A 16,515-nucleotide genomic window follows, 5' to 3' on the forward strand; every position below is an offset into this window, starting at 1 on the left:
TGCTCAGCAGACAGAGCTGAATATAGTATGTAAAATATTGCATCTCGTAATTTTAGGGCAAATAGCAAATATAATTGCTAGACCATTAATAATAGACCAGTGATGCTTAGCAGGTTAGATTTTATTTGACTTTTATGAGGGCAGCCTATAAGAGAATTGCTAGTCTCTAATTAGCTGATATTCAGTCAATCCTGAGAGTGAATATCAAGTACGATACACCACTGGAATTGGGAGAGCCAAAGCTTACGTATTATAGTAGGGAGGCTAATATAGCTAGAAACACAAGGCTACAAAAACACCTAAAAATGTTTGTCAGTTCACTCAGAACACAATCTGGAATTTTCTGTTACTCACTGAAATCAGAATAATCAAATAGCCTGTGATAATTAAAAAGTATGAAAAAATGCTGCAACCCATGAGACAGTAGGCTAGGCCTTAATAGATTTCTTATGAAAGAACTGCATTTGCCTTCTAAAACAATCCACTTGGAATTAGTCCTCACGGTTGATGTCACAGTGATGTATGGTTTCATATATGCCTCTGTTTTCAGTTATGTAATGGACTGCATAAAATTAAATATTAGAACCACAAAATAATTATTAAAAAGTAGACCGAGATGAGCAGAGGCTTTGAGTCTACCAGAATGACTTGCTTGTTTACATCAGCTAACTGGCGGTCTTAAAGGACCATGCCTAATGGCCCTTTATATATTCGCATAGCTAGTTAGCTAATGTACTGTAGCATGGGTTATAAAGCTAACTGTTAGCTGTAGACTCACTGGCCCTCATTTATGAAACGAACGTACGACAGAAAACCGGGCGTACGGTCATTTCCACGCAAAGCTCGGCATTTATCAATTTGGACGTGAGCGGAGGCTACGATCAAATCTCACGTCAAGTCTCAACTCGTGTACGCAAGTTTTGGAGTCAGCGTGGACTTGCGGTGCAGCAGAGTAAATCTGGCTGAGTCGGAGAATTGTTATTAGACCATATATTCTGACTGGCATCTAAGCATATGCAGCCACATATTCATCACTTAAAAATATGTAGCCTATGGCAAAATATTCTATTTTGTAAAGGCCTACATCGACTATGTGTCATACAGCCTATCCCTAACATAAATAGGTATTTTCATATTGTTTGCAATTAACGGTGTTAACAGTTTTCTGGTGATTAATTAAGATTAATTTCTCTTTCATTTTGAGATAGCCTACTTGTTTGAGGTCTGACCATTTTTTCTTCACCTAAATGTAAAGAATTGCGATACAAGCTTTATATTAGGCTACTATTATATATATAGGCTATAAATATCACGGATGTATAAATTAAATATTCAAACCTCAGCTGGAGTTCGATTGTTGATCGTTGTTGACCGCAGCAGTTATTTCTTTCCATGCTGCATTTTTCCGACTTCCTTTGATGACTTTTCAGGCTGCCAAATAGAACTAATTGGGTCAATTGGACTTGGGACGTTAGAGTTTCTATTTCGAGCTCGGAGAAGTTTCTCTTCTTGGACGTATTACGCCTCTCCATGTGGTAAACTCTGGGGGCGAGGCCTCTAAACCGAGAATATTTAGGGGCGTGATATTTAAATGACGATTGTTTTCAGCCTCCACATTTATCAACGCCTGATCATTCTTACGCTGTGATTGGCGAGATACGAATGTTTCATGAATCACACGTGAACCCTGTCGTGAGATGATTTCTGCGCTGGTTTCTACGTTAGATTGATAAATGAGGGCCACTGTGTTCCAAACAGAAACTGGGGAGGTGGGCCATTCTGGTTATTACAAACTGGCGATGGATTAACTGGACCAACTGTTCTACTTAACATGGTCCTAGGTAGTCTTTGGCCCAATTCCAATGTCCCTCCCTACAGACTGGGCCCTGAGCCCTCACAGACTTAATTGACGTCATCTGTGTGTGCAGCTGTAGTGCCTGAGTGCAAGTCATGAGGTTCGAAATGGTACAGGAGGAATGGGACAGCACTGTGTGGCATCACGTGTTGCCTTGACGACGTCAGACGTTACTATCTCCCAACAATTAATCAATTTGTAATTTACTCTTTGCGCTTTTGTCTAAACAACAACTTATTAAGCTAAAATGAAAAAAATGTTGATGAATAATGTTAAATAGGCCTAGGTATATGTTTTGCAACATTGCAAAGTTTATACTGTGCTAATGGATGTAGCAAATACTCTTCATTCTGCATTACATCATTACAATATGTAAATATGTTAAAAAAAAAAAAAAAAGATAAAAAAGAAACAGTAGGAGGTACGTTGAAAGCAAACAGTACTTTTAATAAAGCTTAATGAGCACAAATAAGCACATAAAGGTTATATTGCATGCTGCTTATATTAGCAGCATCTAACATCCTTCTTTTTTCTCAAATAATCTGTTTATTCTGTTTTAATGTTGCAATGCTTTCTCTTTTAACTGTCTCTTGCATGTAGTTTCACCCTTTTGTTCCTGTTTCTAAGTTCTTGTTAATTACCTCCGCCAAGGAGGTTATGTTTTCGGTGCTGTTTGTTTGTCTGTTAGCAGGATTACGGAAAAACTACTGGCCCGATTTTCATGAAACTTTGTGGAATGCTAGAGCATGGGCCAAGGAAGAACCCATTAAATTTTGGAGCGGATCCAGATCCAACTCACAAACAAGCAATAATAATACAAACCTTGTGCCCTTCTAGTTGTTTTTTGTGATTATTTTTCCTTAATTATGTTTTTTTCCTTTTGTATCGGGTGTATTGGCTGATATTTTCCACATACGTGAATATTAATGTCACAAACGCTATAAACTGGGGGCATTTCCCTCAAGCAAAGTCTACAGAAATGCGGACTTGCTGAAAGTCTGCATAAAGGACTCGTAAAGTCCGCCAGCGAGCCCTCCCGCACTTACCGATTTTACAGTGGGACGGTCCTGAACCCTCGCGGACTTGTCAATAACGCGCGTCAAAGTCCGTGAGTCTGTGAGTGCGGACATTGGGATTGGGCCTTTGATTCTGTGATTCGTTAACTTGAATTGGGGGAGGGGATCCCCTTCTGCCACGCTTTAAAACCCAAATTACAGTGTTGCGGTTTCTGGCACCCTCTAGTGGTCAGGAAATCGCTAAGTGTCGCTTTAACATAATGAAAAGAAGGTGCGTTGCAGCACTGACCACTTCCCCTTCGCACCTCTCCCCCTCACTAATGTGCCCATTAACAATTACAAACTGAATCAGGCTTCTATGGCAACAAAGCATGCCACAGGTCGTCTAGTGCTGGCTTGCTAAATGTTCCAATAATGAATTACAAAAAGTATGGTGAAGCAGCTTTCTGTTCTGTTGATATAGTAGTTAAGAAACAGCTCAAAAATATTTATGATCTTGCTTTTACTTAATTCCACCTTTTTATTTTAACACCATTATTATTCATACTTCTTTTATATTTTTTTTATACTTGTTTTATATTTCTTATACTTGTTTTTTTTTCCATTCCAGTGTGCGGGGAGTTTTTGTTCCAAAACACAGTACAGACGGCAAGTGAGTTTTGAAAGGCAAAAATCTCAACATCTAGCAAAATAATCGTTAAATCACTGGTATTGATCAATAACTTTATCAATCCCCCGCAGATAAATTATGGTAAATGTACGCTTTGGGGCAGTAAAAACCTTACGTATTGCAACTTTAATACTATTTCTACTACTAATAATAATATAAGAACAGTTGATAATAACAGCAGCATCACATTGATGTGAGAGGGAGTCATCATTCTCCCTCCCTCTCTCTCTCTCTCTCGCTCCCTTTAGCCCCAGCCTCCCTTCCTCTTTTTTTTTCTACACTGATCCTTCACTCTTCTCTCTCCTCCAGTGTTGCTCTGTGTCTCTCTGAGGCGCACATCTCTCTCTCCTTCTCTTCTTTGCGTTTCCACATTTCGATCCTCTCTTTCTCCATTTTCCCCTCATTGTTTTATTCAAGTGTCATTATTTTCCTCCTTTCCTTACTTAATTGGATTGTGTCTCTAGCGGTATGGTGCGACTGACCCTCAGAGCTCTTTCTGTGTTGGCGGCAGTGTGCGGAGTGCTCAGTTTCGTCTGCTTAGTGGTGGCGATTTCCACCGATTACTGGTACATCATCGACACCTCTGGGCTGGTAAACAAGTCATCTCTGGCTCAGAGCTCCCACTCAGGATTATGGAGAGTGTGTTACTGTAAGTTTCATCATTTTCTTTGGCTATACATATATGTATTTTGAACTAAGCTTAGTTTCACTAGGGTGAATTTGATTTTCTTAACCCTCATCCTACCAACATATTTAACATACAAGGACTACCGACTGGGGTCCCTGGGGACCCCAAGAATAAACTGCTGTAAGAAACAACCATCATAGCAAAATGTTAACTTATTTCTTCTCAAAACATTATTAGTTATGTAATTAATGTCATCTGGAAAAAAAAAACGGATTATTATTATTTTCGGAAAGTTCCAGTTAATTAAATGATGTATTGTATTTGTGACTTTGAACATCATCTTACCTTAGGAAGAGCAGTATTTAGGGTCGTCACAGAGCACATGAGGAAATCTGTGTCTGCTGCATCAGTGTCTGTCTCCTTCAAAATGACTGACAGAGTGCCCCTACCCCCCCCTGATAGTGTGTGATACTTTAAATCAGGACCCATGGCAAACATGAACTCAATAAATCCATCTATTAAAACTGTATAGGCGGAATTGGGTGCTTTTGACTGGGATCCCCCAGGACCCCAATACATTGGTATTTTTTAAAAAGCACTAATTAAAACAGAAACAGAAGACAATGATATGGCAGTCGGTAGGATGAGGGTTAAGCATTAATGATTAATAACTAATAATGGACATGGAATTGCTTGAACACATTATATACTTAAAAAAAACAAGTTCACAAAGTCGACAAACTAAGTAATCAATTCTTCCTGCTCACAGCAGATGAAACACAGTGTCTTTCCCTGGTCAACCCGTTTCGAAGCACAGGAAACTACACCGATTCTGTCAGACAGCTCCTACGTAAGCATCTTCAACCTGCTTTTGATGCTTCTGTCACTGTAGTTACCTGTTGTCATGATCATCTGTCACTGCCATCGCTCAGCATCATTACTGTTTTTATCAAGGGATAGCCTATACCTCTTGCACCAAACTGGATGCTTGGAAAACTTGTGTTGTCAGGATCCCCATTTAGCTCAGCTGTGGAAAGACATTAGTGCCTGCAGAGATTTTGCATTGCATAAATTAGAATTTCAAAATTCAAAATGATTTTTTAAAATAGATAATTCAAAAAAATGTCATTTGTATGGCACAGTTTTAAATTGAATACCATGGTTTAAATTTGAATGTGATTATTGTTGAATTTAACTTGAACTTTTAACTAATTAATTATTGATGCATTTCAAATCCAGTTTTCTCAGTTCAGATTGAGTTCTCTGATAACACACATCCAAGAATTTAGGAAAAGCAAATGAGCGAAGATTCAATCGTACAATGTCAGAGGCACAAGTCTCAAGTCAAGTCCCAAGTCTACATGTAGATTACCAAGTCAAGTCCAAGTCATTTATGTCAAGTCTCAAGTCTATATGTAGATTACCAAGTCAAGTCCAAGTCATTTATGTTAAGTCTCAAGTCAAGTCTCAAGTCTAAATGTAGAACAGCAAGTCAAGTCAGAACAAATAAAGAGTCCAGTATCAATTTAATATCTTAAAGAAAACTAAATATCTAGGACTTTTCAATGCAAGATGGTTTTAATAGGATAAAACCTTGGTAAGAGCATCATGAGTTTGATTTCTAGAATCAGTTTCAACTTCAATAAATTCAATCATTCCATACAAATTCAGAAAACAGAATTTAAATTCAGTCGTCTGCTGGAACAAAGCTCATCACTTTCAATCTAAGTCATTTACACAAACACAAGGGCCCAGATCTAATAACATGTTGTAATTCCAGGCGCAGCACAACAGCAATTGCAGGTGAAATTTGTACCACCAGCGCATGATATTTACTAAAGTAGCGCAGGCAAATGAGCGGAGGCACAGATAATTAATTATAATCAAAAAAAAAAAAAAAAAAAATCCAAATCCAGACAAGAGTGTGCGAGCGTGCATTTTCCTTTTTGTATTTTTAGGTAATAGTCTGCATATTGAGTGCACATTCTGCTACTCTGCCAATGACGCGTAGCTGGTGTATTTTTAAATCGGCATACCCGTTTAAACCTGATTGGAATTCTAATAGGGATGCGATCTAATGTCTACATGTTATGATGTGTAGATGACTGTGTCACCTTGATCTTTGGGTAAGCTGCCCAGAGTCCTGTTGAAATTATAAATTAAATATAATCACATTCAATTTCAAGCCATTGCATTGAAGTTCAAATTGTGCCTTACAATTTCAATTGTTGAATTCATTTATTGATTCAAAATTAGCAGCACAAATTCACATTTGTACAATTCAAACATAATCTCTGTTGGCACTAATCTCTTTCCATTCTAAATTTTCTACTTTCTTTTTGAAACAAACGGGTGGAATGGAATGGATTTAGGAATGTACCCAAAATCATAAGTATCAGAAGGGGGAGGGTGACTTCATGAGGTATATTTTAGTAGTGAGTTATAATGTGCTTCGTCCCTCCCCTGAACCAGGGTTTGAATCCTGCCCTGCCCCCCAACCCTGACCCCTTACCTAAACCAGAGTTCAGATTCAGATTTATTTTAGCCAGGTACATATGCACATACAAGGAATTTAGCTTGGTACATTGGTACATAGCAGACTGACAAAAACAAAACAATAAAACAATAACAGTAAAGTGGCGTCCAATGCAGTATACAGACACAAGCAATATCCAAATAGTCAATAATCATATATACAAGCAGTGCTATTAGCAGTTAAAAACAAGAATAGCACAGAAAAAAATATGGCTGTATATGACTGTATATAAGGTACAATGTACAATACGATAAATTTAATAGATTTAACTTCAGTATACGTATCTTTGTACAGTATGTGTGTGTGTGTGTGCATGAGTATCCACACAGAGTCAATGGGAGACTACGGGTATTTGTGAGTTTGACTGCAGTGGGGAAAAAATTGTCCTGATGGCGTGAGGTTCTGGTCTTGATAGACCGCAGCCTCTTGCCGGAGGGGAGATGTTGAAAGATGGGGTGAGCGGGGTCTGCCATGATCCCTTCAGCCCGCTTTCTGGTCCAGGAGACGTACAGCTCTTGAAGGCAAGGCAGGTTGCAACCGACCTTGGCAGGAGAGGCAGCGTACCAGATGGTGATGGAGGATGTGAGAATAGTCTGTTTTTCTGAATTAATGAGATATCTCAAAATCCCAAGAGAAGCTCTCATTCCTACTTGAGAGCTCGATTTCATGGAAGCAAACGTGTATTGACCCCGTACTTGAAATCATATAGCACTGTTGGAGGGTCAGGCTGATTAGCAGCAGCAACCGTAGGCTACTCCATGCAGGTGAGAGCTTCTCGCGGGATTTTGAGGTATCTCGTTAATACAGGTAATTAAGTAAAGTGACGGTTACATCATCGACCCCTCTATTGGCTCTATAAGCAAATTGCATGGGGTCTAGTAAACCGTCAACCCTGCTTAGAAGCTGTTGCTTGACCAGTTTCTCAAATGACTTCATGACCAGAGAGGTCAGTGCCACTGGCCTGAGGTCGTTGAGCTGTTTGGGGTTTTTAGCTACAGGTACAATCATCGACTCCTTCCAGAGTCTGGGGACTTTCTGCTGTTCGAAGGACAGGCTAACAGAAAGGATAACAGAAAATATTACACAGTTGATTACAGCAGACATTCAGCAATATCCCTCTAATCCTATCTGGCCCCTGGCTTTTTCCAGATTTGCATTTACTAAACATAGTTCACTCTGTGTTCACTCAGCTCAGTAGATACAGTGCTCTCACTCATCAACATAGCCATGACTTCACAAATGAACATATGAACCTATCTGTCATCAAATCTCAGATAAAATCCATTCAATGCATCAGCTAACTTTGTATGTAACCATCAGTACTAATAGGCTTGTTGTCCCTGGTTTCTGGCAGGATTCTGGCGTATGTTCTGGGGTGGTCCAGATGCGCCAATATAAAGTGCAGTGCCATACACTCTTAGGGCGTTTTCACACCTGCGCTTTTAGTCCGGTTAAATCGGACTCGGGTTCATTTTCCCCCTTGGTGCGATTCGTTTGGGCAGGTGTGAACACAGTAATCGCACTCGGGTGCGGACCAAAACAACCGCACCGAGACCCTTTAGAAGAGGTGGTCTCGGTCCGGTCCCAAACGAACTCTGGAGCGGTTTGTTTGTGGTGGGAACGTGATCCGACCTCGATCCGACCCAACTACCAGGTGTACTCAATTTACTCCGCAAGTTTGAGCTAAACAGCTCCTGTAGCCAGGTATAGCAGGTATAGCCAGTATAGCATTTTCAAGACGTTTCCTCGAAGTGCATTTGGCATTCTGCTGGTACAGTTTTGCCTGGTATATTGCCCAGATAATTACAAGTTATGAGCAAATGCCAACTCTGCCGTTGCTCCATGTTGCATAGCAATGTGCACTAGTCCCATGGATGTATGACTAGTCCAGAACACAGGACCTTCTTCCTGTATTTACTTTCCTGCTCCCGCCCCAGACACATCTGACCAATAAGCGGAGTGAGCGTTCTCACGTGGTTTGTAGTGATGCATTTTGGTTCGCTTGGATTTTTCTCTGTGTGAAAAGAAACCGAACCAAGGGGAAAACGCTCCAAGTTTACAAACTCATCAACTGATTCGGACCAGAGCAAACAAACTATAGGTGTGAAAACGCCCTTAGAAATCAGGGTTCCAAAAGAGTTCTTTAGGGAAGGGTAAGGATCTACCTAGAACCATTTGCCTCTAAAGAACCCTTTTTTGTTGAAAAGAATACTCTAGGTTTTTTTTGTTAAACAAACAGTTATATCAAGAACCATTTTCATTTTAAGGACCCTTTTTGGAAGAAGTAGTTCTTCTGGGATCCATCAGAGCACTCAGCATTCCATGTGCCATGGAGGGCCAAGAGTCTGCAGGTTTTCACTCCAACCAAAGACTACACCAACTGAATTCACTGATTATTCTTCCTCCCTGTACTCTTTCCAACTGAGCCACACTGACCAGCTGACAGTGACATAGTGTGTGCAGTGTTTTGGGGCATTTTAACTTCAGCAAGAGCTCGAGGGAGCGCATAAACCAAAAAAGGTTCCCTAAATAGAAAATCACTCACTGTATTTCCTCACTACATTTGTCTTAGACACAATTAGCAGCATTACATTTTCAAAGTAACAGACATTTTTATTTCATCCAGGATTCAACTCTAGATTGCTGAGCTATAAGAGAATCCCTGGTTTCGTGAGATTTGAAGAGCAATATTTTGGTCAACATTTTTTTTATTTTATTTTTTTTTACTCCAAAGCAATTTTAATCAACAATTCATTAACAACGTATTTCAATGCCCACCCAAAAACCTGCTTCAAAAACAGATTTTTCCCTATTGCTATACCAACATTAACCTCCCTACACTAAACCTCCACAAACAAATTAACAACCAAATAACTAACTAAATAAAAATAACTGGGAAAAAAATAGTTCTTCAATGATCTTCCCCCCCTCCAACTTTATTTTGGCTGGGTAAGGCACAGCGTTCAGCTCCCCCACTTTATCCCACAGGGATTTCTTGATCCGACCCACATGGTCATCCGCCAGCAGCACTGATCATTCCCTCCTCGTTCTCCATCGACCCCATGATGTCCACCGTTTCAAAGGTCCTCTTCTCAGTTATCTCCTGCATAATGAGATCACAAATAGAATCGTGTTCATAGTTAACCAATGTTGATAGGCCTCCATTAAATATCCGAAACATCATCTTCATTTCGGCTGCTTTGAGAATCATTTTGGTCAACACATTTCATCTTCCACCAGGGAGGTGTGACATGTACCCAATCAGACGCAAATTTTGTAATGTCACCACCTGTTGTACTCTATAGAAGGTGACATCACCTGGCACAAAGACCAGCCAATAGCAGATGACCAGTTCAGTACCTCAGTACCTTTTCACCATTAGGTGTCAGGCTTCACCACAGATTTAGGTTGGGGGTTCAGTTACTCTTTAAGAGATTTGTTGGAGGGGGCTCATCTCCGACATTTATTTAAGCGACATATATATATATATATATACAGTACTGTGCAAAGTCTTAGGCACCCTAGATTTTTTATATACATTTCTTAGAAGTCTTAGATGTTTATTTGTTTTCTGCATTAGTGTGTCAGTAGACTGCTGTTTATTGTAAATTTTTGATATTCAGAAACTTTTCATTAGTTTTGAAAGCATCTTCACTTTATGGATTTCTTTGACATATGCCTAAGACTTTTGCACAGTACTGTACATATATATATATATATATATAATAATGATAATATTATAGCAAAGGTCTATATTATAATAGAGCTTATTCTTTCAGGTAACAATAAATAACCAACAATATCTTTTGTTACTACTGCAGCTAGCAATAGACTAGTTGATAGTATAAAGATGAGTCGGCATGCTTAGGCTATATCTATTTATTGGTACCCAAACACACTGGAGCACTCAATACATCTAGCACGTTTATTGGACCGACATTTCGACTGTGCACCTTTGTCAGAGTCCCTATATTGAGTATGCATTGAGCTTTGGGTAGTCGTAATGTGGCAAAGTGCCCTCAGTAAAATAGACCTGCAGGCCCTAGTGAAGATTACGACGTGCCTGTGAGATTGTTAGTGAGAAGAGCAAAAATGTCTGGTATGATAGGAGCGTACATACCTGCTCTTCCAATGTCTGTGATCAAGTCCTTGTATTGTTGGCTGTCATTGGGCCACCACTTCAGGTTAGGTTTTTGGGGCCTTACACTGTATAGAAAAAGGTTGTCAACATAGAGTACCTTGTTGCCAGAGTGCAGAAAGAAATTTACAACTGTGCTGTGTTAACATGATGAAACTATGCTTCTCCCGAAGTCACACAGAAGGATGGTGATTAGCTCTGTCCTGTGGCCACCACTAGTTTTTTCTCAAGGCAGTGAGGAAAAACACATTCTGTACCTGTTGGGCGTTTGAGCAACTCTGAAATTGTGGGCAATTTAAATGTTTTTCTCTCTCATTTATGTCCAGAGGAAAGGACAGAAAATGAGAGACATTCATCATGCAGTCATGGAAAAGACCACAGAATCTACCGCTGAAATTTGTTTATTTGTTTATTTAAGGATCCCCATTAGCTGATTGCCACGGCATCAGCTAATCTTCCTGGGGTCCACACCGGACATACTGTACATAACACACACATGATAAACATTAAATTACATGAATATACACTAAATTGCATTAATATACATTAATATAAAAAAATGCAAAAAATACATTCATATACAATTCAAAGCCAGTCAACACTGAAATGTACATTTAGGTGGAATACTAATTAAAAATCAATATACAGATAATATATATAAAAAAAAAAAGAATAATACAACCCATATGAAGTGGAACACGAATATTGAAAACTGGTACAGAGTTATACCTCCTACTATTCAGTCTGTCATCTGCATGCCAATAAATGCCTCGTCATAATCTTTTGGAAGGATGATTTATTTTGTATTAGGCGGATGTTAAAAGGTAAATTATTCCTGTTTGTTATGGCTCTGTAAATGACAGGTTTTTTTCAACAAGTTAGTCAGATGTTAAAATGACACTTGCCATGTCTGATTTATGAAACCTTTTCATGCTACCAAAATGAATGCAAATTACATTGTAGATTGATAAATCACACGCAGTTGTTGAGCAAGCACAAACAATTGACTATTTGCATATGACATACCCAAAACAATGCGGCAGCTCTCGGCCTATCAAAAATAATAATATAGCCGCAAGAGGCAAATGAGGGATCCAAGCACACTTTGAATAGATGGACAGATAGACAAAACATTACGCAAGCAGACAGACAGGAACACAAACAGTCAAGAAGATTGGAAAGACAGTCAGTGTTAGTGTCTTTTGTCAAGTTTATCATTTATCAAGTTTATCATTTAATTGCAACCATAAGGATAAGGATGCACTTTATTGATGCCCCTAGGGGAAATTGCTCATTGCACATTGTTCAAGTTATTCACAATAACCAGACTTTCTACTGGAAAATATGCCGCTTGTTCTTGACAGTTTGACTTCAGAAAAGACAAGCCTGGATTTGAACCCACAATTTTCCACATATGAGGCTGATGCCTTACCTTGCTGTGCCATCACATAGGGTAGAAAATTGCCGCTGCACTGATCTCTATGGGTTGAAACTTTAAAGCAGTGGTTCTCAACATGGGGTCCGGGGACCACCAGGGGTCCTTGCAGGGGTCCCCAGCAAATTGATGAATTGTTAAACTTCAGCATTATTTCATTTACCAGAAGTTAACACAATTAGAGAATGTAGAAGAATGACCATAGCTTCTCTGTTATCTCTCTACATACAATACAGATAGTCATGGAATTCTGAACAAAAACATATCTGACAATAAAAATATTCTCAGATTTGGGCCCGAGAGACAAAATCTCATCAAATAGGGGTCCGTGGCTCTAATGTGGACTACATTAGTGGTCCTTGATATGAAAAAGGTTGAGAATTACTGCTTTAAAGCATGTTGCATTTCTGGCCACATCCCAATGAGTGATGTCAAATCAGGTATTTTGCCTTTGACAGATGATGCCAGACACCTGCTTTACAGAAATTGACTGTATTTAGTATTTATTTTAGTCTTTATTTAGTGTTGTATGTAGTGTGTAAAACAAAATTTAGCAAGCATTAGCATTATCTGTCAGCGGTGTTTCAACTGAGAAAACTGGAGAGAAAAATGCATAATTCTACAAAGAAACCAATTTCCTATCCTAACCATGCCATATTAATTCTCAGGTCAAAATGAAATGGTCTGATATTGAACCTAACACCAAATACAGCTGTGGCAGCCTGTAATGCCAGTATGCCAGTAAATTTTGAGCAAAATCAATAGTCATGATGGCAAAAACTAGGAAAATAAGGCCAAGGTTGAAAATAACCAGATTTATCCTGTAAAAAGCCTTGGTTTCCCTCAGCTGTTCTGGGTTTGAGGAGACACCAGTCTCACCCTCTGTCTTGTGAAACTTGTCTATCTCTTTGTGTTTGCTCCGCTTATTGATTTCTGGTTCTAGATTTAATTTGGCAGGAAGCAATGGGGTTTAAATGTGGTCCTAATTTTGAGGAAAAACTAGCACTAACAGGTACAGGCTACCAATCGTGTCTACCATGGTCTCATTTGTTTGCAGTAAGTATACCAAGGTATCACAACTAATTTGACAATGATATACTGATGGTTAAAATATTATATCAACACATTTAAGAGTGGGTTTTAGCTTCAACTTAAGTTTGCTCTGCTGTAAGGTACAATGGACTTACATTTTTCTTTGAGATGGAGTTCATCCTTGACCCATATTCCAAGCTGTGTGTTTTTCTATTGATCAGAATCCATCAGTGGTCCTTCAGAGGAAGAGGGGATGGCAAGTTTATTAAGGAAAAAGCATTTTTTGTCATCCAGTGTGACAACACTGGACACAGGACTGACAGTTTTCATTTGCTCTGTGTGTCTGTGTGTGTGTGTGTGTGTGAGAAAGAGAAATAAAAAGCTGGAAAGAACGATAGGCTGATGGATTGAGGCTGTCACTGGAATAACTGAAATACAGAAACTATTGCTAAGCAATTACTAAGTGTCCTTCAGTCTTCCGTCAGTGTGTTCAATTCACATGCGCCCCTGCATATTGTGACTCCATCTCCTCCATCTGCAAAGCTGCACATCTGTGAAGTGAACGCATTTGGAAAGTGTGGTTTTCTCAACACATATCTACATGTCTAGTAGTGATGCGCGGGTCAATCCGAAACCCGCGGGTCCCGCAGGTTTTTCCGCGGGTGGGGCGGGTTTGGGTCGACTGAGGATGATATTGAGAATGGGTCGGGCTGGTGCGGGTCAAATGGGCTAGACACACAGTACACACACAATGTAATTCTAGACTAAATTTCAATACGTTTTCAATTTAACAGAATAAACTCCTATCTCCAGCTGGTTTATCCATACATTATATTCTGTGAACACTGCACAGTGCCGCATTAAGTATTAGGCTACCTTATTTACAGAGTCTTTGGAAAATTACCTGGCCCCCTGAATCTTTTTTTTTTTTTTTTTTGGTCGTTGTTTTACGTGTATGATAATGGGTCGGGCGGGTTCGGATATGTGTATGTGCCGATCAGGCGGTCGCGGGTTGAAAGAAACCTGACTCACTAATGTCTAGTCACTTATGTACATGTATGGCTTCCTTCCTTTACCCCAGAGCTACACAGCACGAGTTCCGTCTGCGTATCTGTATTTGTTGCGGCCCAGTTGCAGCTCGGCAGTTTAAGCTGCTATCAAATCAAATTTTATATATATAGCACCATTCAGGCAAGCAAATGCAATTCAAAGTGCTTTCCAGAATAATAAAAAGACAAATCAAATGTAAAAAAAAAACAAAAAAAAACAGAATAAAAGAAGATAGAAAAACCAACAAATAAAATGCAATAAAACAGCAATAATAATAAGAAGAAGAAAAGGAAAATCCTTATGCAAAGGCTAGGCTAAAAACGTAGGTTTTAAGATTCCTTTTAAACATACTCACTGATGGTGAGTTCCTCAGATCCTCTGGCAGGCTATTCCAAAGACGGGGACCATAGACACTAAAGGCTGTCTCCCCATAGTTCTTGGTCCTCGTCCTTGGAACAACAAGAAGTCCGGTACCAGAGGACCTGAGAGATCGACTAGGCTCATACCTTAAGAGCATATCAGACATGTACCGGGGGCCTAGGCCATTAAGAGATTTAAACACTAATAAAAGAACCTTAAACTACAGAGCTGCTACAGCAGCTCCGTTATTGTTCCGTCCACAGTCTGCCCGCTCTGTTGCGTGTACTAGGGTTTTACCTATGGGTAAGTGAACACATTTATCTAGTTTTGCTTATTGTTCCATAAACAACTCAAGTGGTACAGTGAGGAACATTAATGTACCACAGAGGAGTTTGTCACCTTTTTTTTTGAGAGTATAGGCATACTGACACCAAATACAAGTTTCTCAGCGGCTATCTGTGGATAACCTGATCTCCAGCATCTATTTAAGCGACATTGGTTCATGTATCCTCTATTTTGTTAACTGACATCATGATAAATGACTACAATAAGCAAAATATTGGCATTGATATACATTTATATAGCTAAAATACAGAACAGACAGATGTGTAGTCCATCAAAAATAGAAGTCTTACGTATCTCCAGAGTTGCGGCTCCGGTCCGGCTCCGTCAGCAGACCCATCAATGTGCTGCAAGTTTATGACTTCATATCTGATCCGACCCTTGCGACCCATACGGACGGACCAGAAACGTAACCGGTGTAGCTATGCCGTTACTATTCCCAGGGGGAAAATCTTTTTGCAGCCAGGAGAATAAAATATAGGCTATTACAAACAACAACACAAGTCCACAGCATACATAAAATCAAAGGCAACAACAGCAAAAAACAATACAAATGTCTCTGCTACTCTGTATCCCTCTCATCCTCCATAGCCTACTGTCTCAATAAAAAGAAAAAAAAATGAGACTACAACTTAAAGACCCTATAGACAACTTTTTTTGCTTTAACTTATCATTATGAAGTAAATGTTGATTGCACAGTGTAATGTCTATAGAATAATGACACCATCGGAGTTTAGATTGGTTCCCTATAAGCCTCACTTTCACTATGCAATTCTGTCTGCCACCGGGTACGATCTCCCGGGAGAATGAAGGCTCCATTTACGGCACAAAGGAAGTGCGTCATCCATTGCGCAACCAAAAGAGGTCCGGTAGCTATCCCCAGTAAAAAAAAACTCTAAAGAGACTCTACCCTCTATCATAGCACTGAGATCGGGATTTCTAGTTCAAATTGGGATTGTTTCATAGTTTGGACAGTAGCAGGCTGCTGGTGGTAGCGTTAGCCATGTTGCTAACGTTTCTGGCTGCTAGCGGTAGCATTAGCTATGTTGCTAATGCTACCACTACCAGCCAGAAAACGAACCAGGAGCTACAAGGAAGCCAGGACCAGCCAGAAACAAACATCTGTGTTTGTTTCTAGAACAAAAGAAACAAACATCTAACTACGTTTGTTTCTGGCTGCTAGCGTTAGCTATCGTAGCTAGCGCTAGCAATGTTAGCCATGTTGCTAACACTAGCTAAAGCTAATGCTAGCAGCCAGAAACAAACAAATGATCCATTGTCCGTTTGATAATCTGAACAAAGAACAGGTTTTCTTGCAGTGGTCTTTCTAAAATGAGCAAAGTTACTATATTGTGTTATGAGTTGATAAGCAGACAGATGGTTTGTTCTATTGCACAGAGCTAGGCTCTAATGGAAAGTGATCCGGTTGTCTGCGACAGCGGCGCAAACAACA

General features: G+C 39.6%; 1 protein-coding gene across 1 annotated transcript in view; it reads left to right on the forward strand.

Moving 5' to 3' along the window:
* Positions 1-4,009: 4,009 nt before the first annotated feature.
* Positions 4,010-16,515, forward strand: part of LOC139644583 (transmembrane protein 114) — a 30,101-nt gene continuing 17,595 nt past the window's right edge. The window contains exons 1-2 of the mRNA XM_071520004.1: positions 4,010-4,190; positions 4,942-5,019. Of these exons, the coding sequence (XP_071376105.1) occupies positions 4,010-4,190; positions 4,942-5,019 (259 nt within the window). The remainder of the gene's footprint in view (positions 4,191-4,941; positions 5,020-16,515) is intronic.

The sequence above is a fragment of the Centroberyx affinis genome, unplaced genomic scaffold, assembly GCF_046629955.1.
Source record: "Centroberyx affinis isolate AG114_WGS23_722 - 3 ecotype Tasmania unplaced genomic scaffold, CSIRO-AGI_Caff_v1 ptg000757l_1, whole genome shotgun sequence".
Classification (NCBI taxonomy): domain Eukaryota; kingdom Metazoa; phylum Chordata; class Actinopteri; order Beryciformes; family Berycidae; genus Centroberyx; species Centroberyx affinis.